The 26286-nt window shown below is 42.6% G+C and overlaps 1 protein-coding gene across 9 annotated transcripts in view; it reads right to left on the bottom strand.

Moving 5' to 3' along the window:
• Positions 1 to 26286, bottom strand: part of WRN (WRN RecQ like helicase) — an 86544-nt gene that overhangs the window by 51200 nt on the left and 9058 nt on the right. For all 9 annotated transcript variants that reach the window (XM_053292034.1, XM_053292040.1, XM_053292042.1 and 6 more), the window contains 9 exons: positions 22032 to 22180; positions 20718 to 20867; positions 20034 to 20106; positions 17352 to 17466; positions 16101 to 16491; positions 14042 to 14122; positions 8139 to 8271; positions 7490 to 7565; positions 6510 to 6577 (listed from right to left, as the gene is read on the bottom strand). In XM_053292034.1, the coding sequence (XP_053148009.1) occupies positions 6510 to 6577; positions 7490 to 7565; positions 8139 to 8271; positions 14042 to 14122; positions 16101 to 16491; positions 17352 to 17466; positions 20034 to 20106; positions 20718 to 20867; positions 22032 to 22180 (1236 nt within the window). The remainder of the gene's footprint in view (positions 1 to 6509; positions 6578 to 7489; positions 7566 to 8138; positions 8272 to 14041; positions 14123 to 16100; positions 16492 to 17351; positions 17467 to 20033; positions 20107 to 20717; positions 20868 to 22031; positions 22181 to 26286) is intronic.

The raw sequence follows: 26286 nt of genomic DNA, 5'->3' as shown, positions 1-26286 counted from the left end.
ATGTCCAAGATACCAAAAAAACAGGTTGCTTACCTGTAACAGGTGATCTTTCTGGTGATCCATGTTCACTCACCACTTGGGTTCTGCACCCAGTAACCCCCACGGAAGAATTCCAAGCTCCATGAGGCACTCTTTGGCACCACCAAATTGTGCATGTGGTGCAACCATTATTTTTGGCGGGAGACCACCTTTCTCCTCAGTTCCCAACTGGCCCCTGTGATAAGCAAAGACTGTAGATTGACGGAGTCAGGTAAGTCTTTATTACTGTAGAAATATCCTAGGAGTGGGATAGATGGGGCAAATGTTGTGAATGAACATGGATCACCTGTTACAGGTAAGCAACCCGTTTATCTCCAAGATGATCCATGTTCCCTCACAACCTGGGTGATTAGCAAGCTCTACTTAAAGGTGGTGGGTGCTAGGATATGTTTAGAGCACCTTTTTAAGAACTGCCTAACCAAAGTTGGCCTCCAGTTCTGCACAGATGTCCATAGCATAGTATCTGATGAAGGGAAGGTCTGTAGACCAGGTGGCTGCTTTACAGAGGTCTTTCATGCTGATGCCTGACAAGTGAGCCAATGATGTGGCCATGGTTCTAATAGAATGTGCCTTGATCTCTGAGAGAAGCTTTACCGCTTGCTGGTTACAGCACATGAAGATGAGTTCTATGAGCCACTGGGATAGTCTGTATCTTGAAATAGGTTGAGACAAACTGTTTGTTGGTTTATCTAAACAGTGTTGTCCTATCCATGGATTTCTCCAGAGGAGTGGATGGATTTAAGAAGAAGATAGGTAGTACAATGTCCTGATTTAGGTGACATTCAGAAACTACTTTTGGTCTAAAGGTGGGGTGTATCCTCAGAATGACTTTGTCTGGATAGAATTTGCTGTAAGGAGAGTCAGCACAAAGAGCTGACTCTCCTTGCCAATGTTATGGCAACAAGGATGGCAACTTTTAAGGACAAATATTTGAGGGAAGCAGAGACGAGAGATTCAAATGAAGCTTCGGTAAGAGAAGACCAGACCATTGAGAGATTCCATGGCTCAATGGGTTCTCTGACAGGTGGCAAGAGGTTATTTATTCCTTTGAGGACGGGAGAACACTGTGTGTCTGCCCCAGCCTTGGTGGCTTGCAGAGAGCACTGCTAAGTGTTAAGTGCTAAGTGCTAAGAGCACTGCTTGGTGTCTTGCAGAGAGCACTGCTAATTAGGTATAGAAGGATCTGATGGACTGACACATGGTAAGGGTCAAAGCCCTTGGATGCAATCCTCCCTGTTGACTCAATTCTTTCATTCAGGAGGATAGTATCTAAAAGTTGAGCTTCGAGGCCATCAGGTTCAACACTTGGAGATTGGGGTAGAAGACACGGCCTGCTCCCTGTGAAAGAAGGTTTTGGCAGAGCAGGAAGTGTTAATTATGATGACCCTGAGACAGACGCAGAAGGACAGGGAACCACAGCTGTCGGGGCTGCCATAGTGGGAGTAGGCTGCGCTGAGTCCTTTCCTGCAGGATTTTGCTCATGATCTTGGGGGTGGGGGGGAAGGGGAGGGAAGAGGTAGAACTGCTTTGTCCAGGGCATCTGGAAGGTGTCTCCAATGGAGTTCTTTCCTATGCCTGCCCTGGAGCAGTATAGTTTTCTCTCTCTCTCTCTCTCTCTCTCTCTCTCTCTCTCTGTGTGTGTGTGTGTGTGTGTGTGTGTGTGTGTGCGCGCTGAGTCGCAAAGAGGTCCCAAAAGATGTTTTGGAGAAGTTCTGGGTTTATCTCCCACGTGTGTTGTTAGAAGGGGTTGAAAGTCTCTGCTGAGTGCATCCACCAGGGAACTGTCTGTACCCTTGATGAAGGGTGCTGCTAGTATTTCCAGGAATTTTATATGAAGAGACTCTTGTAGTGCCCATTTGCCTTGGACACGGAACCCTCTGCAGTGGGCTCCCCAATCTTTTAGGGAGGCATCTGATGTCACTGTTCAAGACTGAGTTGGAAGCTTGAAAGGCATACTTAGTGAGAAGGGAATCCATCCTGGCCCAGCAATGTAGAGATTTTAGTACAAATGATGGAAGTGTCAGCCACATAGTCTGACTGTCAGAGTTTGGTTTGAACACTAGTAGAAACCAGTTTTGGAGTCTGTGCATTTGAAGTCTTGCATGGGGCATGGTAGCTGTGCATGAGGCCAAGCAGTCTTTGCACTGTCCGAGCTCTTTGCTTCAGATTGAGGGAGAATGAGGAGTTCAGATCTAAGATTAACTGTCTCCTGTCTTTCAGAAGGTATGATCTCTTTGTTTGAGAGTCCAGAACCACACTGATAAACTGGATTCATGTTTGTGATGTTAGGACTGATTTCTTTAACTATGATTCCTAGTTCTGCTTACAGGTCTATCATGTACTGAACCTAAGAGACTAGGGTATACTTGCATTTTGAAGTTGGCAACCAGTCATCCAGATAAGAGTAAATTGAGATGCCCATATCCTCAGGTGTGCTAGATGGCACTGACACGTTTCATAAGGACAATGGGTGCTGTTGATAGTCGTAACACCAGGATCAAATACTGGTAATTCGTGGACCCAGTGTGAATCTTAAGTACTTCCTGTGTTCTGTCCATATTCCAACATGGAAATGGGCATCTTTCAGGTCTAGCATCACAAACCATTCTTCCCTCGTTGGCAGGGGAAGAATGCCTTGAGAGGAGGTCATTCTGAATTTCTTGGCTTTTACAAATTTGTTTAGGTTGCGTAGGTCCATAATGGGACAGAGGCCTCCACTTTAGGAAAAAGTGGCAAGTTGTATGGGAGAAGGGAGTTGCGTTCAAGACACTTCCTGGTCCAAAGCGTCAGATAGTCTGCTTGACATGGTCAGAGGTGAACTCAGGTAATTTTGGAGCCTGTACCTAAAGGCCTTTGGAGTTCCATCCCGACCCACCACAAGTTAAGCACCATCCCCCTGTGACACATGCAGTATTTTTAACATGTGGGTTCTGTAGGGCATAAACAGCAACTGAACTCACAAGAACATAACAATATAAAATAGATATATTTATGCAAATATGCATTAGCAAAAACATTTCAAAACACAACTTAACATATTCCCATCCCACATATCCCCCCCCACTCCCCCGCCATCTCTAAAGCAAAGGTCACACTTGGCCACACAGCACAGCACAGGCTGGCAGCACAGCACCACACCACCTGGGACAGACTAAAGAAGTTTTGGATTTGGTCTTCAGTCCAGAAGTCCAGGGGTAAGACCACCTCTGGGAATAGTCTTGGGGCTTGGTCCTTTGCTATTGCCTTTGTCTAGGGTTGTATTGTCATTTAGGTGTGTATCTAAAAAAAAAAAAAAGACTTCTTATCGTCTTTCCGCTCTGACTGCTTGAATTGGTCTTCGCCGTATAACGGGACTTCATCTTCTCCATAGTTTTGTCTGTCTGTGTACTAAACATACCATCCCCTTCAAATGGCAGATTCTAGACTTTATCCTTCATGCCATGTCGTAGAGATGTAGAACGCAACCAAGAGTGTCTCTGGAGAGGCACATCACCTGCAATGGATTGTCTTTTCTAGGTGCTTTGTCGTGCTTAAACGTTGCAGGATGACAGCGGCAGATTTAGCTAGTGCTGTTCTGAATTTCTCACAGTACTCCTCTGGGATGTCCTTTAAGAACTCCTTAAGAGTGTTCCAGATGGAGTAATGGTACTTCACCATGCAAGCCATGTAGCTGGATATTTTAATGTCCAATATGATGTAGAGTAAAATCTGCACCCCACTGCATCCAGTTTCTTCTCTTCCTTATCCACTGGAGCCGAGTGCATTCTTCTTGATTTACTGCTAACAGTACAACCAGTGAATTTGGTGGAGAGTGCTTAAAGAGGAAGGGGCAGGGCTCCTCTTGTATCCTATAGAAACTTCCCACTCTTTGGTGTTGTCATAGAGACTGAGATGGAGCGTTCCAGCACCCTTTTGTGGAACTGGCAAGGACAGGCAGCATTGGCAGAGATGCTGGTTGGGCAGCTGAGGAAGTGACCATGAAGTCATACACAAGGTCCTTAATCTCAGGCATTGGTACTTGCCATTCCAAGCCTAAAGCTTTTGCCATGTCTGCCACTTGAATTCGGTATGACTTAGTCTCCTCTGTAGACGGGTTAGATGAAGGATGTGCCAGTTTCATCAGGGGAATGATCCGAAAGGTTCTCCGAATGGTTCCCCTCAGAAGAGTAGCCAAAGTTGTATTCCCCCTCAGAGTGCTCTTTTCCTCTTTCAGAAGATTTGTGTGGAACAGGAGAATGGTGGATGACCTCCAGGTCTGTTTCAGTTGGGTGGGTAGGAGCTGGAGACAATACCTTTCAGTGGGGGTGCAAGGAGCTTTTGGCTTCTTGCAAGGAGATGCTGTCACCAGTCTCTGAATAAGCTCATGTTCTTTTACAGGGGCTTTTTCTGGATCACCTTTGAATTTCACAGATTTCCATAGCCTGTATTTAGCAAAGTAATATGGTAACACAGGCAAAAGGCAAGTAATACGGATTCCTCTAACGCCTGAGACCCCTAATGTAGCCCAGGTCAAGGGCCCCTGGAGAGCTCCGGTAGTCCATTGGTCATGTCATGGATGCAACGTGTGGAGCGCAGTGATGAAATCTCTCTCTGTGAGGTAAGATGGAGAGCAACATGGAATTACCTTTGCAGGGGATGCCGATGGCACTGGAACAGATTCCAAATCATCACCCTTGTCTAATCCATGCAAAGGGAAACCTTTAAAGGGAGAACCTCATGGGGTACTAGCAGTGGAGACCATTTGTCCTGTGGTATTGAGGAAGCCTCTCTAGAAGAGAGGTGCCCTTCCTTGCTAGAGATGGAATGCACAGATTGGGCTGAAGAGTCTGGAAAGGTCTATTACAATAGGTGATGTGACTAGTGGTACACTCTTAAAAGGGGTGTCCGCTTTACTGGTCAATGATGCCCTCGATATTGTACTCACAACAAATTTTAGTCTGACAGACCATTACATTTGTGTTTCTAATGGCGTCAATGTTGGGCATCCAGCTTTTAAAGGCTTAAGTATCCTTCTTCTTTATTCAAAGAAGCTCAAGATGCAAAGGCATTGGAATCCCCCAAAGTCACCCTCGATCCCGAGGGGCGGTGTTGGCTGACATCGATACCATCAACATTGATGGAAATGGAGGCTTTGGCATCAGAGTCAGGGGTCTGAGAGTGGTTTTGTAGAGTACCACTCTAAGATGAAGTTCTCTGTTTTTTGTTTGCCTTGAAAAGGCTAAACACGTTTTGCAGGCTTTCACCTTATGTTCCTCTACTAGGCAAATTAAGCATTTGTTGTTCCTCTCAAAGGACGGCAGAGTACACCTCCAAGAGGCACACTTATTAAAGGTTTTTCTAATGTCCATCAGACCAATAGAGAGGGGTGAGATGAAGGGGAAACAAAAAAAAAAAAAGACCATTGCCGAAGCCAGAAAAGTCACAGAGAGGAACAAAGCCGAAACAAAATCCAAAGAAGCAGCCGTAAAACTGTCCATAGTCAAGCCAAAGAATCAAGAGGAAAAGTTTTTGAACACAGGAACTGGGATGAGAGCAAATCCTTCACGATGCGAGCAGTGCAGCCGTCAAGAAGGAGCTGAGGAGAAAGGCACTCTTCCACCAAAAGTAACGGCCGTGCCACATGCACGATTTGGCAGAGCCGAAGAGAGCCTCATGCAGTGGTCCCTCTAAGTCGTGCACACACTCACAAGTTTTTTGATGTCCGCTCAGTAAATTTTAGATCCCACTCAGGTTGAATCAGGAAGGCCCCACTCTGAATACATATGCGCATACACTGCCTTGATACTGCCGCCCAGAACAAAACTTAGTCCGCACACAGATGAAAAAAATTAGAGAGAACACTGGCCTCATGGAGATGGAATTCTTCTGCAGGGGTTACTGCACAGGCACAGAACAAAAGTTTTGAGGTAACATGGATCACCTCAAATATCTATTAGATATTGCTTCAACCTGCCACCAAATCCAACTAAGTTTAAAAAAAAAAGGAACTTTGAGAAAGTCAAAGAAAAAACTAAAGAGTTGCACTCACAAGAATAATCTCAGAAAGGAATGACAAGGGATACAGGTTTTTCCTCTGCTTTAATTTGGGTGGTGGTGGTGGTGGTGGTGAGGAGATTGCTCTTTCAATCTTCAGTTTCCCACTCCCAGTTCTAGTCTTTCAGATTTACATTCCAGGTTTCCGGCTCTGCTCTTTATGTAGTTTCAAGTTTTGAGAATGCCCTCCCATCCCCTAAATTTCCTCAAATCTCCACTACGCTTATTTGACTATCCAAACACTATACTTATGGAATAGTATAAATATGTATTTTATTATTATATACTCCTAGTCCAACCAGATATCCTAACCATTTCCCAGTTCTTTATCAGAGTTCAAAACAGCAACAATGGCCTCCACCACCATGCAAACCATCTTGCATGAGTTTATTAGAAGTCACTTAAACAATAGTTCACAATAAATACATTGAACTCACCCGTTGCCATCACAACAAGATTGTCCCTTCTGTCTTGCAAAACTGAAGATATCACTTTCCACTGGACCCTTGTAATTAAAGAAAAAACATAATACAAAATATCCCATTTCACCTCTAAGGTCTGACAATAACTGGCTTTTAGTCAAATCAACATACAAACTCTCATGTACTACATACAGGTTTCTTTTTACAGAAACTGAGATCTTATGAGCCCTAAAATCTTCCTATTTACTTCCTCAGATTGCTTTCTCTATGCAATTTCTAGTTCTTTGTGGACTACATTTTTTAAAGATATCAACCTTAATTTATCCTTTATAAGCTTCCTCTCACAGGGCACCCAGGCAGCTTACATGGGGCACCAGCCAAGCAACTATCACCTCATTTGGATCAAGAGTATGTCCTAGAACACACCTCACAACACCCCCTTGGGGCTGTGCATTGCAGGAGATGGTTGCAATGGTGAGCAAGTTGTCTTCCAAGGACATTTCTCCACCACTGCTACTCTTGACATTACAGAACTCCTCATAAGCATAGAATCTGAAAGCCACCACACTATGCACAATGGCCTTAATTCAGTGGCCAACTACTACCACCATTTATAATTACATTTCAAAATAACGTTTTCAAACAGTTCACACAGAAAAAGTATAAGACGACGGTTCCCTGTCCTCAAAAGGTTCACAATCTAACAAACAAACCAGCAACAGTCACTGGAAGGAATGCTGTGCTGGGGATGAACAGGGACAGTTGCTCTCCCCCTGCTAAATATACAGAGAATCACCACTTTCAGAAGGTGCCTCTTTGCCCAGTTAGCAGGAGTTACTGAACTTATCTAAACAATACAGTTGGGGCAAAGGACTCACCACAGGAATGCCAACACATGTGATAAATTAACAGACTGATCCTTATGTTTGGTATTTTAGGATTTCAACTGACTATTCTATCCTATTGCCACACATACAAAATATAACTAAACTTACGGTTTAAAACATGAATGGCCAAAATACATCTTTAGGCATGCTATTTGTTCAGCATTAGGTCCAGGCAAAAAGGAATCTTTAAGGAAACAGGAAATAAATATTTAATGTTAACTTAAGTTGGAAAAATAACGGAATCCCTAAGAAATAGTTTCTGTGGGTAGTTATTTGAGAGTAGAATAGCTAATAACCTACTATGCTCCCATAATTTTCACCCAAACTGGGTGAAATAATCTGTAATCTGGGGGCTATGTAGGATCAAATTAACTTTTAGTCACATCAGTGATATGGGAAGAGCGCTAGTCTTGTGATAGCAAGCATGAATGCTCCCCTTTGCTAAGCAGGGACTGCCATGGTTTGCATTTGAATGGAAAACTACGTGTGAGCACTATAAGATATTCCGCTTAGGAAATGGGACCACTCTGGGAACAGCATCTGCATGCTTGGCCACCTACCATCCATCACTCCCTGAACAACATATTCCCTCATGTCATATAACAAATTACTTTTGAAATCCTCTCCTTTCAAAAGACATTTGTCCTGTGACAGGTGGGATTGCTATTTGAGAGACATCAGTTCCTTGGGCATGCAGAATTAAGAGAAGATTTTTGGATGAATGTTAGCAAACCTCAGTTCACAATTCAGTATTTACCCCAATGCTCCTCTTCCTCCTCAATGCCTTCATCTTCATCCTCGTCATCTGCAATGAGGTCATCTTGCCTCTTTGCTTTATGCAGACTAGAATCAGTCAAACCCATCTTGCACTTGTCTAAACCTTCTAAAGACTGAGAGAGAGAGAGAGAGAGATGAGATATTGAATTACTGTATGTTTAGGTCCATAGAAAAGTTATTAGAAGCAAGTACTGTCCCATAGTAAATTAAGCTTACTTTTTTAAATGCATAGAACATGTAAAACAAACTTATGAAAAATTGCCATTAAACCAACCACTTCATCATCTTGCCAGAAAAAGCTTCTTTGGGTCACATTACTTTTAAGGACAGAGGATCAGGGTCAGTAAAAGTGGCAACTCTATTTAGCAAAGCCACTTAAGAGGAAAACGTTCAATTGTTTTCACTTAAAATACCAGTATGTATATTTTTAATGGTGTATTCTTCCTTGTCAAACACATTATTCTATAGCCTTTCTTCAGATGATCGGTTAAAATGTACTATACCCAGTTCTTTTTTTGCAACGGTATGTACTGATACCGAGTACTGTCACCTTGTCCTGAAGCAGCAATCTCAGGTGGGGAGTGAGTTTCTGAGTGCCGCACTGGCCACTTTCAGAGCTTGGCCATGTCCCCTGTGTGTGCGCGACGCACAGGGAGTGTCACCAAGCTTCTAACACACCCAGCACCGCACCCAGAAACTCACCCCCTGCCAGGGATCACAGCAATGTCGCATGCTGCTTTGCATCACATGCGTGGGGGGCATAGCCAGGCTCTGAAAGCACCAGTATGCCACTGAGGCAAGAGTACTGGCACCTTTTAAACACCCACATTATTATTATTATTATCATCATCAACATTTTATATCCTGCTCTCCCTCCAAGGAGCCCAGAGTGGTGTACTACATACTTAGGTCTCTCCCCACAACAACCCTGTGAAATAGGTTAGGCTGAGAGAGAAGTGACTGGACCAGAGTCACCCAGCAAGTCTCATGGCTGAATGGGGATTTGAACTCGGGTCTCCCCGGTCCTAGTCCAGCACTCTAACCACTACACCACGCTGACTATACCAAATACTAGATTTCTTCAATGGAGGAAAATGATATAAAGGAGCACTTGAACTACTAGTATATTTTTAATTCCTCCCTCTTTCAGGAGTCTGATCTAGTTGTTTATAATACCTAAGTAATAAAAATCACAGAAATATAGTGGGGAAGCACAGTGTTGTAACTTTGTTGAAACAACATGGATGCAGATTGATCACTGCCCACACAAGAGACTGCTGAAAACTCCCTGTAAGCTGCTCTCAGCTGTCTAAAAGGAGCAGGAGTTGGATATAAGTGTGTATGTATAAGTAAAGAAACAGAAAGAGAAGAGACAGTAGTTTTAATGCGATCTTATACCAAATGGGATGATTGAAACAGAATACTCCCTCAAGTACCACTGGTTTTACTGAACGGAAGTGGTGAATCAATCTAAATTCAAACGATATGTCAATTCCCATCAGTGACAAGGTATCTCCCAGAGAAATGCAGACAATTGGTAACAAAGCAAACAAGAAGAAAAGTTCCAGGCTTGGTTTAAAAAGAGTGATCCAGCACCCAGCTTTAGTCTCATTAACAGATGCCTACACTGGAATCATGCTACAGCACCTTTCCTCAGTATTGCTTGCTGGAAGTTAATTACTACTTCAGTGCATGCATACACATAAACATTAAACACACAAGCTAAGATTTGCCCACAAATCTCTCTTTTATAAACCCCATGTTTGATTATTTTGTCCATTTGGAGTGCTGGAGTCCTGGAGAGGAGAAGCACACATGGGCATCTCATTAAAAAGAAGGCAGCCTCCTGCACATGAAAAAGGGCTCATTAAGACCTACATCAATTCTTAGGTGTGCCTGTGGAGGATATGGATTATGCCCTTTGCTTTTGTTCTTCTTTTAAGAAAAAATAACTTGCTTCCACAAAGGAAAAAAGAGGGAGAGGGGAGGGCGGAAGCAGAGGTGGGGGTGGGGAGATTATATCAGCAAAGCTGTCCTTTTTATTTTGCCCTATAATGAAAGCTGAGTGTATAACAGCCATTTAAAAACACAAAAGATACATTAAACCAGTGATCTGCACTATTTTTCAAGCAGGGGCCACTTTAGCACAGTGGGGCCATTTCCCATTGTGCTGACCTCCACAGAGTCCTGTGCTTGTGTCAGTGCTGGGAGGGCCATTTAAGAGAGACAGAGCCCTCTCTTATGAGCTCTAGGAAGAAAGGACTGGAAAGGGCTAGACTTCCTAGCACTCTGCCTATGCTGATCAGAAGCCATGGGGGTGGGGCCAGAATGGAAAAGGGGAGAATAGAAGACAGACAAGTGAACGTTTTAGGGTTTTTTTTAAAAAATTAGAAATAAGTGCTAGCTGAAAGGAGAAAAAGGAGATGGAAGGGACAGAAAAGGGGATCAAGTGTAGTTCTTGAATAACTGGAGTAGAAAAATCAAATAAAAAAGGTAGGCCTCAAATAAAAGCAGTAGTAAAGGAATGGCTCTCTGGAGTAAAGGAAGGACTAATGGACTAAAGGGGACCACCCAACAGAGGCTTCTTAAAGGTCATTTGAATAGCCCTGCCTTCTGGAGCAAGTGGGTGGGGATAACTTACAATGGGTGCCCTCCTACACCAGCAGAGAAGGAGCCCTCTCTCAAAAGCTCTAGGAGGAAAGGACTGGGAGGGATTATGTTTCCCAGCACTCTGTGCCTGCGTGCACGGTTCAGGGGCTCAAGGGGCTCTTGGAAATGAGCCCCCACCCCCACCCCACAAAGTTGGACAAAGTGCAACACTGCACAGTGAGAATGATTGCTACCCCATGGTGCCATGGGGACTGCACAGAAGCTTCACACATGCCCAATAAACAATTAGTCAAGGAGCCACACTTGGGGTTGATGGCAGCCGCCACTGGGCCCCAGGCCTTACAGTGAAGAACACCACATCAGATGGTACCACGAGGAAGAGGGATGGGATCAGGTCATCCTAACTGAATGGAGTATGATTAGCCAGAGCGGTCAACATATACTTCTGAACGCAGTCTGAGCCTCTGTACTTTAACCTTAACTGAAATACCACCTAGCTCTTATTTATGAGAGAGAATGATCTTTCCATTAAGGAAAGTCAGAATAACCTGTTCTAAGGAAAATAAAAGCAAGAGGTAGTCTCATTCACTGACCCAAGCATCACCTTTTGTGCGCTATTTCAGCTCAATACTCGCATGCCTGGATTAGGTTAGAGCCAGTTCAAAGTCCAGATATAATTTCAGAGCATCATCCTTATTAGATTTGTATACCACCTCACCCAGATGGCTCTAGGTGGTTCACAATTACAAAAACAGATTTAAAAAAAACAACTCATTAAAATCAGTTTAAAATCATTTCAGTACTCACTAAAGGCCAGTCTTAAAAGATACGTTTTTAGGGCTCTTTTAAAAGCTTCTAAAGCTCTTAAGCCTCTAATATCCACAGGGAGCGCGTTCCGGACCCCAGGAGCAGCTACAGAGAAGGCCCGGTCCCCAGATGGACCTCTCCTGATGACCTTAAAGTGTGGTGGGGATCATACTGAAGAAGGCGCTCTCCCAGGTAACCCAGTCCAAAGCCATTTAGGGCTTTAAAGATAATTACCAGCGCTTGTATTTTGCCTGGAAACATATTGGCAGCCAGTGCAGTTGTTTTAAAACAGGCATAATGTGGTCTCTACGAGAAACCCCAGAGACCAATTCAGCTGCTGCATTTTGAACTAACTGAAGTTTCCGAACGACATACAAAGGCAGCCCCACGTACAGCACATTGCAGTAGTCAAGCCGAGAAGTTACTAGTGAGTGCACCACAGTTTTGAGATCATTATCTTCAAGGAACTGTCATATCAAACAAAGTTAATAGAAAGTACTCCTGGCCATCGCCTCCAGCTGAGACACCTGGGTGAGGCCTGGGACCAGAAGCACTCCCAAACTACATTCCTGTTCCTTTAGGGGATGGTGCAACCCCATCCAGAACAGGAAGTTCTGAAATTATTAGTTCAGGAATTATGACCCCTCACCATCAGTACCTCTGTCTTTTTTAGATTCAGCTTCAATTTATTATCCGTACTAATACTAATATTTTGCTAGCTGCCTCATAACAAGTTGTTCTCTTTCTTACGTACAGGAGAATCTTGTTACTCCCAGGGGATCCGTTACTCACCTACTACCATGGGTAACGGAACTGCGAGTAACAAGGCACTACAGCTATGGAGAAAGGGGGGTTAGGTTCCAGGGTGGATGGGAAAAAAATTGTAAAAGCCTCAAAACGGCCCAGAACTTATTGTGGCATGCTCCACAGGTCCCCCTTGTGCCCAGGAATGGCCCCCAAAAGAAGAAATGCCTCAAAAAAATCACGGAAAGTAGTCCAATTTTTGGAAGCAACAAGCCACAAAGTAGCTTGAGACAAAATGGAGGACTGAAGTGATCTCAGTGGTCACTTCTGGCCCTCTAGGAACCATAGATACATGGAATTTAACCCTATTGTATCCACGGATACTGGAAACGGGTGTCTATTAGACACACCACGGATACGTGGAATCGCAAACAGCAGTTCCACTAATAACTAGGTTCTCCTGTGCACATTAACTTCTCAGCTCAATACAACATGATTCGAGGATTTGTCTGCTAATAGCTAGGAAGTTAAGTAAGAGTAAAGCAATGTCCCTAGCCACAGTTTATTTTGTTTATTACATTTTTATCCTGCCTTTCAGGGAACTCAAGGCTGAAGATATAGGGCCCACATGTGGTCTCCCACCCAGGCACTGACCAGACTCAAACCTGCCTGTTACCTTAAGCAAGGTTGCTACAACATCGGCCTTCAGCTCATGCCCTGGGCCAACCTTTTGACTGTTGGTTCTCATCCAACTGAGGAACAAAAAGGGGGGCCCTAGACTATAGATGCTTTTGTTTACGTCCCAGTGAGCAAAATATTAAAAACTAGCACACTGATGTCAAATTTGGTAGGCTGAGTAGGTAGGCAATATTGACTTCCAACTCCCCCAGTTTCTTCCCATTGCCCACCAAACATTTCCACCTCCCACACTGCCCATCTCAACTGTTTCACCATAACTGACTTCCTGAACTCAATAAAGTTGCCTTAAACTGAGCTGGTTCATATAGCCCAATACTGCCGACTCTGATTAGCAGCAGCTCCCCAAGGTTTGAGTCAGATCTCCTGCAATCTGAGATTTTTTTAAAGCTGAGAACGCTAAGGGCTGGATCTGGGCATGCAAAGTATGTGCTCTGCCACTGAGCAGCTCTGGCCCCTACTGAGGACCAACATACACTCTACTGGGTTCAGGGAGCTACTTCTAGATGAATGCAGGTGAGAAGGATGGGAAAGAGCAGCCACCAAGTCACTCTGCAACTACCAAGAAATGTCCGCCTTTAGTCCTCAGCTAGGCTAGGCTCAAAGCTGATCACAAAGGAGCACTGTCTCTGCACTCTGCCCAGAGTAGAGACAGGCTGGCAGAGCTCTGGCAGCTGTGTACACAAACACCTGGATCAGTGCCATAGTTCCACCTATGAGTCTCCATACACCCCTGCCCTCATCCAAAGAAGCAGTAAAGAACTTATGGAACTGCTGATCTTGCCTACATGAAAGGGATTGAATGAAAGGAGAAAACAAAATACCTGGGAATCAAAATATCATAGCACTGCAAGACAAAAAATTGACTGATATACAAAGCAGTAGTTCCCAAAGAATATCAACGGGTTATTCCCCGACAATGAACTTCTTATTAGTGATATCATTTACTAAACTGTATATGCATTAACACCCAAAACATCAACTTCTTTATATATTTTAAGTGTTCTGAATACTTAGAAAACCTACTTTAAGCATCTCCATTTCAAGTTCATCATCACTTTCAATGGTGCAGGGAGGATTCTCTTCATCCTCTGTGAAGCTTAAATCCTAAAAGGAAAATTTTAGTATTAGTCTCTCTCATTATGGCTCTAATCCTCCTGCTTTAAAGACTACTAAAGCAGAGCCTTCCTCCCCCCCTCTTTGTTTTAATTAACATTTCGCAACTATGTTCTCAGTATCTCCCCAACATAACAGAGATTTAGAGGGGGAAAGTAACATAGGCCTGACCTGAATCAAATTCCTTGCATGTAGATTGCAAAAATGTCACTCTAAAAGCTGGAAAAAAGGACAACAATCACAAGAATAACTGAACAAGTTCTCCTTCCCGCAGGCAAACCTGCCAAAAAAAGTTGTGCAAGCATATCAGAGGGCTTATTACAAGAACCTAGGTTGCTAGTGAATTTTAGCAACAAAAACAATGTGTCAGAATAACCACACAGAATTCTGATCAGGGCCATTCAGGCAGACCTAATTATTCACGGGGGGTTCCATTCCCACAGACTACCGCAGGTAATGAAACCATTGATTAATTTAGTCTATGGGAACGTGGAGGTTAGGCTTCCAGACTAAAAACACAACCAAAAACCCACCAAAACGGACCAAATATTGTGCCCTACTGTGCTCCATGGGTCTCCTGGCATCCAGCAATGCCATCCCCAAATCTAAAATGGTCCCCAAAATTGCAAAGCCCCCCCCCTTTTTTTTTTTAACTGAAATGAGCCCAAAAATGGCTTCTTCAAACAAAATAGTGACCATAAGTGACCTCCGAAGTCACTTCTGGTCCTCTAGAAACCATGGAAACGTGAGTTTTAACCCTTTCGTATTGCAGAATATTGAAATTGGGTGTTAGACACCCGTGAATACACAAAAATGAAGATATAGAATCCGTGTATAATAAGGTTCTCCTGTATTTTGAAATGCCCAGGGCTAAATAGCCAACCTATCAATTCATTTCTATCAGCACCAAAAAACAGGCAAAGGGCTCCTCAAACCCCGCCCCCCCTTCTTGGGATCAACAACGACAGAAGTTTTGTCCCATTGCCCAGACCTCAGAAATTATGGCTAAGGTGCATAATAAAGGTTTGATCACAGCCTTGCTGCTGTTCAGACTGGGGTGCATGAATGCATGTGTGAGAAAAGTCTAATATCAGCACAGGAAAAGACAGTTGACCACTAAAAAGGGGTAAGGAGATTCTTTGAAGAAAGGTCTAAGTTGGAGCCTGAGGGGAACCACTGGGGGCTCTGTTAGGTCCCCATCTGACTGTCCTTGATTTAAAAAGTAAGATCTCAATTAAGCGCTTAATTGCGGGAGCTGCTTATTGTTTTTAAGTAACTTATTATGAATGATTGTATTTTGTTTTATTGTGTTTTAGCATTGATTATTGATCGTTGCATTGGACGTATTTGCTACCGCTATACTTGCTGGCCAATGGCTGTAATAAAATTGATGATGATGACTTACAAAGTGGAAGTCTAAAAATATAAATACCTTACTAGGATGCATTTCATGGCAGTTGTTCAACAGTAATGCTTCCTTTTTAGTCTTGGTTAGAGAACTGGGCATTTGTTCCCTTATTTTACTTTAAAATCAGCCTGTTCACCACTCAACAGAAGTAAAAATACAGGATTAGGGACTAGTGACCTTGCACTGTTGTAAGGAGATGCCTGATCCACTTGCTCCAGAGCTGGGAGCTGCCACTGAATTGTGCAGCCACAGCCAGAGCCACTGGCGCTACTGTGACAACACTAGCAAAAAGCTCTTATGCAGGACAAAGGGGTTTTGAAGGTGGGGGGGGGATATGCTTTACTGGTAGTACATCCTAAGAGCCATGAAAGTAGCCTCAGTTTGCCTAGGAAGAACACTGCAGAGTTGCTCAAGATTTCTGGAGGCAAAGGGATCCTATCCACCTCACATACAATGCCACCTTAGCCATCATAACACAGCTGACATGTGGGATAAAATCAGGCTGCTGATTGAACAATAGCACTTTTCCTAATAAAATTAATTAGCCACAGAGACATTTACCTGAGATATATATGTCCTTTCATTTAGCAGCTCTTCCTCAGCCTGATGCTCCAGCATTTGAAGTTCATATTCAGTTATATCTAGTGACATTAAAAATCCTTTTTCTGCAGTTTTGTTAGGTCCTCTGTCTGAAGCACCATCAATCTGTTCTTTCTGATTAAGTTCTGCTTCATCTTCACCTTCATCTTCCATCTTGGTCTGAACACCACCTAGATTACGATCCGTGAAATCATTTGAATCACACATGATTTCGGAAAGCAACTCTTCTTTACTACACATCGTATCTGGATCGGCAACATTTCCCGGTTCTGCTTGACAGTTAGACTCAAGATGCAATGCTTTTCTTAGGGCATCAATGTTTTCTGATACATCAGCCAATATTTCTACAGCTCTGTTGAAAAAAATGTTGAAATGGCAGAGTAAGCTCAAAAGATGCTTGGTGTATATAATATATTGTAAATCTTGAAAATGTAATCCCATATTTTAAGTTAGCCAAGAGGGCAAAAGTAACTGATTCTTTGATCTCTCTACATAACATTGATGGCCTCCTTTCTGGCTAAAATTAAGAGTAACGAGTGTACACTCAAGCACTGGTGTTCGCACTTGCGCATGCACACACACACACACACACCCTTGATTTTCACATCTCCAAGATAGGGCTGAGAGAGATTTCTGCCTACAACTTTGGAGAGGCTGCTGCCAGTCTGTGAAGACAATACTGAGCTAGATAGACCAATGGTCTGACTCAGTATATGGCAGCTTCCTATATTCTTCATTCAGATTTCTTGTATTTAGGTGGTTTTCAAGTGAATTTAAGCAATTTCTAGTAGTTCCAAATTTTCCCTTTTTATTTCCTGAGTTTCAATCTGTTCGTGGTGGTGACTCTTGGAGAATTCAAGTTAATTTTTGGTGGTTCCAAATTTTCCCTTAGGTTCAATCTGCTCATTCTTCTTGGTGACTCTTAGTGATACCTGGTGATTTTTAGTGATTTTCAACTTCCTCCCCTTGTTCTTGAGGTGCATTCGCAACTGCAGCTCCCTTAACCCTGATTCCCATTGAGTTCTTAGTCTTTTGCCAACCACGGGGTTTTGCAAGAATGGAACCCTCGCGGTTGACAAGGGATGACTGTATGCGGTTCCATAAACATACAAATAATGTACTAGGTTAGCTATTAATGCTATTTGGAAAGATACACGCTATTTATTTGCACTGAATAGCTTCAAATGAAATGAAAAATGAGCAGCACTTAACCTTTGAATATTTGTAGAGTGTTCAAATTTGCCTGGAAGACAATTAGCCATATCCATCATCTCCTCTGATAAGGAAGCCAGCTCCTTCTTTATTTTACTCGGCATTAGTGCCCCATCTGTAAAAGTTTTTTTTAAAAAATCTTAATAGTGTTTTACAAATCACAATCCTCTTCTAGTTATCTGGCACAAAATTAGAAGGTAGGGGGCGGATCATGGATTCATTAGTTATGATCTAAGACTAATTTCCTTTTAAATTTTGGGCTTTCTCACAAGATTGGAGCCATCAAGGTAGTGGATGTGACATTGGTACACTGCTTTGGATATTTTCACATAGGCAAAGAATCCCAATATATTTTATACACACCTCATGGGTCACTTTTAACCATCATATCCCTCCTTTTATGACAACCAATAACCTTTTATTTGTTATAAAAGTATTTAGTGGCAATGTTAGATTAGTGCAATGCACTCTACCTAGGGCTAGTGCCCCCAAACTGCAACTTGACTAAAATTCAGATGCTAGCCAAATATCTGTCTGAAGGGGGTGCATTAGTTGCCAATTTGTCTCCAGGTTAAATTCAATGCTAGTGCTGACCTTGAAGGTCCTGGCCCAAATCAAAGGAATCTGAAGGAACATCTGGAGGAAATCTTCCTATATGCTTCCCACCAACGTTCCAAGATCCCTATACACTCTTGCCACATGTGCCTTCCTTTTCAGGTTGATGTTGGCACAATTTTGGCCTTCCCAGAAGTGGCATCTGTCACTGGATTTCCCTCCCCAAAAAGGGCATCCTGCCTGGCTCCTTCTCAATCTTTGGGATGCTTTGTAAAGAACTTGCTATTTTAAGGCAGCTTTGGGGTAGACTTGTAAGGGTTATTTGAATGTACTACTTGCTTGTTCTTGTTGGTGAGTTATTAGATTTTGCTGTGTTTTTTATCCTGTTTTTATTCGAAAGTTTTAACTTAATGTAAGTCACTTCAAGAGTCTGAGTGGCTAAGTTCAGTGGGGTAAAAAAGAGTAAATAAGATTATTGATCTGGATCCAGATTGTCATGACCTAATACCACTGAAATTAGGTTTAAAGTCCCATTAATTTCAGTGGTATTAGGGTCATGAATAACTTAGTCTGGATCCTGCCCTATATCTATCAGTCCTACATGTCACTTTACAGAGGAAAACAAGCAAAGACAGATGGTACCTGCCTCAATCTACATTCTGTGTGGGACACAAAGGAAGAGGATGGAAGGGTCACAAATAACAAGGAGGGGAGGGGAGGGTCAAGGGAGTTATTATGCAAGTTAAGTGATTTACTTTTTGTAAAAAGGCAAATGCAAGGCAGCTAGCAAGCATTAACAACAATCATTGACACAATAAAGCCACAGCAGCAATTAAGATGCATATGATCAACAGAACAGAAATCAATCCAAATCAGCACAGCATCAATTTGGTTACATGACTTGTACTCTGATATAGCTGAAAAGGACAAAGAGATAAGCCCAAAGTTTCATGGAAAAGGTAAATTTTGGGGAGAGATTTTGAGGGAGAGGACTGGCACCTAGGAGTTCTGGAACAGATCACAGTACTAATTAGACAAGCAGCTATCTCCAAGTGACTAAATATGAAGAGCTTGCCCAAAATGCAGCTGTTAATTAGGCTCCTTCAAGGAGCCAGTCAAAGAGATTATTCAAAAAGAGGCTACTCCATTATCAGTTTGTTTCGGGGCCCAAATCAAAGCACTGACGCCAAGCTTTAAAGCCCTAGATAGCCAGGATCCAAGGATCTGAAGGAGTCACATGCATCCATGCACAGGACCACCATGCACTGTCCTGATTATATTCCACAGGAAACTAGTCTTTAGTGTTAAGAAGTTAAGAAGTGATGCACTGCCTCTTGGAAGACATTCTCCAATGCCTTTGTAAAATATGGTTATCAGGAAGAAATACTAGTACTTAAACATTCTTTAGAGGCATGCAAACCAATGGTACATACACCAGATAGCCCATTTTTTACTCAAGTAAATGACCATGCTCACTGTATTTTTTTCAGCCAAGATAAAAAGAATATAAACTTGCCATAGTTCAAGAAAGCACATCATACAAGGTTTGTTTATCATGCAGGCCAGTGCATGTTAGAAAAAAACAATAAGAGAAGATTCAAGTTTAGTGTCATTGCACTGGTTGCCTATTCGCTACCGAGTTCAACTTAAGGTCCTGGTTTTGACCTTCAAAGCCTTGTGGGGTTTGGCACCTGTCTACCTGCAGACCCGCCTCTCCTATCCAGTTACATCCCATCTGGTCAGATCTTCTCAAATGGCCCTTTGGTCGGTCCCTGATTTCTGAGAGGTTCGGGGTGCTAGGACCCGTGAAAGGGCCTTTTCGGTTGCTGCCCCACTTGTCTGGAACTCCCTTCCCCTTCAGATTCATTTAGCTCCTTCCTTATTGATTTTTAAATCTCTATTGAAGACTTTTCCTTTTCGCCAGGCTTTTACCCTTTAACTATTTGGTTTTTTCTCTTTGTTAGTTACTTTAATTTAGAATGTAATTTTAATGCTGTCTTGCTCTGTACGCTTTTGTATACCGGAGTGGGCAATATAGTAAATGTTTCTAATTAATTAATTTAATTAATTAATTAATTAATTAAAGAGAGGGTAAAAGTTGGATATATTCTTTCCTTTGAAGCTCACCTTTTTCCACATTGAGCAGCATCTGCTTGGGACTACTCATAGCTGCTAGTTTTTGATAAATGAGGAAGCCAGCCTATGACACATAAGAATGAACATTAATGAAAATTAATGCAGAGCTAATACAAGCTATCTCTCAAAGTGCAGAGAGTTTCAGAAAGCAGGCAGGGAGACAGGGGAAGAAGGCTTAGATGATGTGTAATTACGAGCTATGGGTGCATACCAAGGACTATGGGGCTGGCAATTAGGGTACTGATGAAGGAAATTTTGACAGGCAAAATATGGAAGAATGGCACATTACGGCTGGATAACAAGGGGCATTTGCAGAATGACTGGCCTCTTCCCCCATTTAAAATGTTGGGTGGTTGGTGAAAAAATATGGATATGGACCCTGGGTTTCTACCAAGTGGGAAGTTTAGTCCTAGAAGCCTCTGGCTTGGGGTCTCTACTGTTAAACAACAAAAGTGTGACACAATCAGCAAATACAGTATCCTGAGGCAACACTCAATCCCATATCTCTTGTACCATTCTAGTGTGAATTTGCAATTCTGGGATATGGGCTCATGAAAGAAAGAAAATGGAGAGGTTGCTACTCACAACCATCAGAACACTTCAGCAGCACCAAACGTTTTGCAAAATTCAGACTGATAGACGTAACTTAGAAAGATACCATTTCTTTGTACATACATAAGCATCTGTAGCTGCATACAGCTTCTGCTCCTCAGTAAGTGGAAATTGTTCCCAGTTACCACAGCGAACTTGTTTGTCTTTCAAAAGCTGATTGTGGAACAAATGCTTTACTAGATCGTTCAGACTCCATATCTCTTTACATTTTAGCTAAAAATAAGATTGCAACAATTACATACAAACTATTTTTTGAAACTACAAAGCATCAGTTCATAGTGATCTATTATGGGTGGAGATGGAATGACTCATGGGTTCAAAGCACAAACTGAATGTTTAAGCCAGGCCTGCTCAACTTCCACCCTCCTGCAGATGTTGGCCTACAACTCCCATAATCCCTGGCTATTGGCCACATAGCTGGGGGTTATTGGAGTTGTAGTCCAAAAACAGCCGGGGGGCCTAAATTGAGCAAGCCTGGTTTAAGCCAAGTCTCACTGGAGCTGTCTCCTATGAAAGAGTTTCATAATGCAAAACTTCCTTAGGTACCTTTTACATACATGTATGTAAAAATTTAACTATGGGTGCCAGATTGAACATATGAGTATTTATCACCCAAGTGAATGTGTATAATTAGCTGAAAAAGGTAGTCATAGAGTGCTCATGTTCTGTATCTTTGCAGGTGAGTGGAAATCCTAATGGATATCATGCAAAATAAAATAAAAATTAGGCAAGAACATGATCAGGTGGCAAGCAAGAAGTATCATTCGAGATTTTCTGAAAGCTAAATTTTCAGCTACCAGGGCCCAATTACTATCTTTCCAAATGCTTATAGATTTCAGTGACTGGGAAATTAATAATGTGTGCTGGGCTGATCTGGAGCCAGCTTCAGCAGACATACAAGTAGTGTCTTAAATTTTTCAAAATGTCAACAGGATATTTATGCTTCCACTGATAGCCACCAGTGTCAGTGACACGCAGCCCAATAAGCTAGGAGGTGTTCTGTGCTGACTTCAAATAGCAGTTCCTCAATATTCAGGTTATTAAAGCTGCAAAGCTTCATGCTATACAGCATGGAATTAAGAAGTCTGATAAGCAGACACAAAAGTGAAGAAGAAAGTACATGGCACAATCAGACCAAACACACTGATCCTAGAAACCTGCAATATGAGATATTGGTTTCCCTTTCAACATATATTACATGTACATTACCATATTTATTAAAGTTTAAATGTACTATTATTATTAAATATAATCAGTATCTGGAGGAGAATCACTCAGCAATACTCTTCTCCATCTCCAGCAGAGGCTTGTTTCCCAACCAAACTTCTATGAGTTCTCCATTGAGCATCCACTTTAGTATGCAGAGTGTCTCATTACCTTTTCATTGGCAAGGTCAGCCAACTCGACAAGGTTTTCCAACTTGACTTCAAAATCTCGCATTAGCTTCCATTTATCTCCTTCAATACCAACCCCAGCCTTCTTAATCCGTTTATCTTCCAGCAATCTTCTGAGTCCCACAGGAAAGTCTGAAAATATTAAACAAACATGCAAACATGCGTTTAGTTAAATGTGTGTCCTGCTTGTTTTATTATCAACTGCAGGCTTCTTAAAATAATGAAAATAATAATGTAAAACATCTGCTTTCAGATAAAGATGCTTTAATTTCTATTTCTGTAGCTAAGTTTAGTTATATTGCTTTTAAAAGGTATAATGGGACATCATCCCAATTTTAAACTGTATATATATGTATACACATTTTAATGCTTATTAGTCTTTATTCTCTGTTTGGTCAATGACTGTAAATAAAATTACAATACAATACAATAATGTATTTTAACATAAAACAATAACACAGCTACTGTAAAGGGGCAGGGAGGAGCCTAACTGCAAAATGCATTAATGACCCAAATGAGGTCTAGAGGTCAGTGAAACAGAAAGACTTGTGTTCAAATTCCTGCTCTATCACTCTAACCCACAACTGAGTTCTTGATCCATAAAATGCAAATATTAATAACCAGCTAATGGGCCTGCATCCCAGAGGCCTTGTAAGAATGGAAAGGCATAGTCACAAGGTAGCCACCTCCCATTTCTGCCAGTTTTCCCCTCCCATGCCCCGTATCAGTGATCCAGAGTGCCCCTCAACCTATGTTCCCTGTAACAGGGATTCCCAGACAGGTACTGTGGTCAACAACACCTGAGGACCCCTGTTACAGAAAACGCTGCCCTTAGCCCTCAAGAGAGCATACTTTGCTCAAGCCGTCTTGCAAGCAATTGCTAAAGTGAGTGGTGGTAGCGCACCTCTCTCTGTGACCTCCCTCCACCAAAACAATCACTACTGCACTGTGTAATGGAAACATTTGATTAGATTTTTGCCCCATACTTCCACCAAGAAACACAGAGTAGCATACATAAGGGTATCTCATGTTATCTCTCCAACAACTCTATGGGGCAAGTTAAACCGAGAGTGACTCGCCAAACATCACCCAGCAAGCCTTACGGCTGAAAAGGAATTTAAATCCAAGTATCACAGGTCCAAACTCAACACTGTCGTTAACACCACACTGGCTCTGTGGAGTTAGATGACTTATTCCTCCTCCCTCTCTGCATTTTCTGTGCCTAAAGCCATAAGGGTCACCTTAAGTGGCGCAGCGGGGAAATGCTTGACTAACAAGCAGAAGGTTGCCAGTTTGAATCCCCGCTGGTACTATAATCAGGCAGCAGAGATATAGTAAGATGCTGAAAGGCCATCATCTCATACTGTGTGGGAGGAGGCAATGGTAAACCCCTCCTGTGTTTCTACCAAAGACAAGCACAGGGCTCTGTGGGCGCAAGGAGTCGAAACAGACTTGATGGCACACTTTCACTTTCAAAGACAGAAGACAGAGAGGAGCCGAGAAGGTAGGTACATTAGCTTAGTGACTTTTCCTGCACTTGCTCTTCAGCCCTGTTCAATTGTTACAGAATCTAGGGATGCTATACAACAGCCCTAGGGATTTGCACATGGCCACAAGTTTCACCCCCACACTGATATGCTCTGAAATTCCACCCTGTGCCCTGCACGATTACAGCATTAGTCTGCAGAGACAAACACTAAACTCTTGGAGAGATCCTTCCCATGATCGCAGGGCCGGGTGCCCTAACATCCCACATCACAGGAAGGAGCCCTCCACAAGTAAAGCATTTCTCTCTGCAAATAAATGCTGTGGAGAGTGGGGCTCTGAAGCCCATGCTTGGAGCAGGACTTGCAGGCACATCCTTGGGGATGCTGAATGCTAGTACAGCTTCCCTAGATGCCACAGTGGACAGGGCTTTTTGTCTTCTACCCTTAAGGACAGAAGCCAACCGAGAGCCCAGACCAACAGCTGCAAGTCTCCTCTGCCCACTGCCACCAGTTTCCCAGATCCAAGGAAAGCAGCAGCAGGAAATCTGAGCAGATATTCCCTGCATAGCAGTAAGTTATTTCATTTTTACACTGCCTAGTGAAGTTTTCTCTCTAGGTGGTTTATAAAATAGAACAAAGAATTAAAATATCAATCAAAACAGCCAATTAAAAGCAGTTTAAAACCATTAAAACAGCCATCAAAATGTCTGGCTAAAGAGATGCCTCTTTCGAACTCACGTAAAAGACCTGCAGAGAGGGCAAGCCTTGTATGAATGAATGAATGCTTTATTACGGTCATTGATCCAACATCACAGAAACAACACAAAACACAATTAAAATACAGTAATACAAAACACCGATCTCAAATAAGCTCAGACCTGATCTTGCATGCGGCTGCACAAAAGCTGGCCACACACAGTGTTAGCGATCAACTAGTTTAAAAAGTTGCATATCCACCATCCATTCTAACAGGGATGTTTGATGTGGTGGGGGGGGTGCGAGATAAGAGAAGAACTAATATCTCTGTACAACGAGCAATATAGAAAAATATGAGGGTTTTTTCATAGTTTCGACACACTGCCCACAAGGACAGATTCAACTGGTAACAGGGATTTTACAGTACCAACTAGCAAGCCAGAGGTTGCTGGCATGTTTCCCACACTATGGGAAACACCTATATTGGGCAGCAGCGATATAGGAAGATGCTGAAAGGCATCATCTCATATTGCATGGGAGGAGGCAATGGTAAACCCCTCCTGTATTCTACCAAAGACAACCACAGGGCTCTGTGGTTGCCAGGAGTCAACACCAACTCGACGGCACACTTTACCTTTACCCCCCAGTACAGCAGATGGAAGTGCATTAAATTGTGTGAGAGAGGCGCCCTTCTCTGGGACAAGGTAGTTAAATTCATTAAACAGTGGGCTGGTTTGGGTAATTCATAAAACTACCAATAAAGTTTCTTGCAGAAATTCGTGCCAGGTCACTCTGCTTTTCAGTGTCTGCTATACATTGTTTTATAAGCCCTTTAGCAGCATCAAGGCCCAGAGGCATTATAAATTGTGGGGGAAATCCATGCTAGGGCAAACCTTGTATATTGGCTGGAAGCACATTCCAGAGCCTAGCAGTGGCTACAGAGAAAGCTCAACTCCAAATCGCCACCAGACGAACTCAAAACAGTTGCTGGCGGACCACTACTATCCTTAAGGACAGAAGGCTACGTTAAGTATCCATGCACTGCCACTACTTCCTTTGATGTGAGAGCTCAAAAGAGGCAGCAATGTACAGGTAGAGATTCGCTGTAACAGCACATTCTCATTGTGTTTCCTTCTCTGCTGAGAAACAGAATTCCGGAATGGAATGGCTGGGCTGAAGAAAGACATTCCATTTTCCTTCCCTTTCTCCTCCCAACCAGAATTAAACAATCATGGGGCTGGTTCAGAGGAGACATCTGAGTCAGCCTGCCTACCACACAATTAGAAATATGCACAAGAATGTCCTGCTCCCCCTCCCAGATAGCCTTCTCCTAAATTCACCAAGATGTGGTTCATCCAAACCGCCTCCTTGCACACAATCTAAGTACTAAGTTATTATAGTATTTAGACTGCGTCTGAGGGGGGGGGGACAATTCCAACAAACGTGCTCCATGCAAGGCTGCCTTTGTCCGTGGTCCAGAAACTGCAAGTGGTGCAAAATGCATATCGTAGTAGCCAGGTTTCTTTCTGAGTCTCCTCAAAGAGATCATATTACTCCTATATTAAAAGAATTACACTAGCTACCAATACGTTTCTGGGCAAAATACAAAGTGCTGGTTATAAACTATAAAGCCCTAAACAGCTTAGGTCCAGGATATTTAAGAGAACAACACTTTTGTTATGAGCCTTGCTGCCTACAGAAATCATCCAGGGAAGTCCGCCAACAGTTGCCACTGGCTTCTCTGGTGGCTTCTCAAGGATGGGGCTTTTCCATTGCCACCTTGAGGCTTTGGAATGTGCTCCCTGCTGGAAATAAGAGCCTCCCCATCTCCAATAGCTTTTTAAAAGACTCTTAAAATGCATATGTTCATCCAAGCTTTCAACTAGATGTGCAAAGTTGTGAATTTGTTTTAAACCACCTGGAGAAGCAGGTTTGGGGTGGTATATGAATATAATTAATTAATTAATTAATTAATTAATTAATTAATTAATTAATTAATTAAATTCCACCACCACCCCACTCCAAATAAGGGAAAGTGAATGGGAGAAGGAGCAG

Source organism: Hemicordylus capensis, chromosome 2 (genome assembly GCF_027244095.1).
Source record: "Hemicordylus capensis ecotype Gifberg chromosome 2, rHemCap1.1.pri, whole genome shotgun sequence".
In the NCBI taxonomy this organism is placed as follows: domain Eukaryota; kingdom Metazoa; phylum Chordata; class Lepidosauria; order Squamata; family Cordylidae; genus Hemicordylus; species Hemicordylus capensis.
The sequence above is the reverse complement of the archived record's forward strand: the minus strand, read 5'-3'. Positions and strand labels throughout refer to the sequence as shown.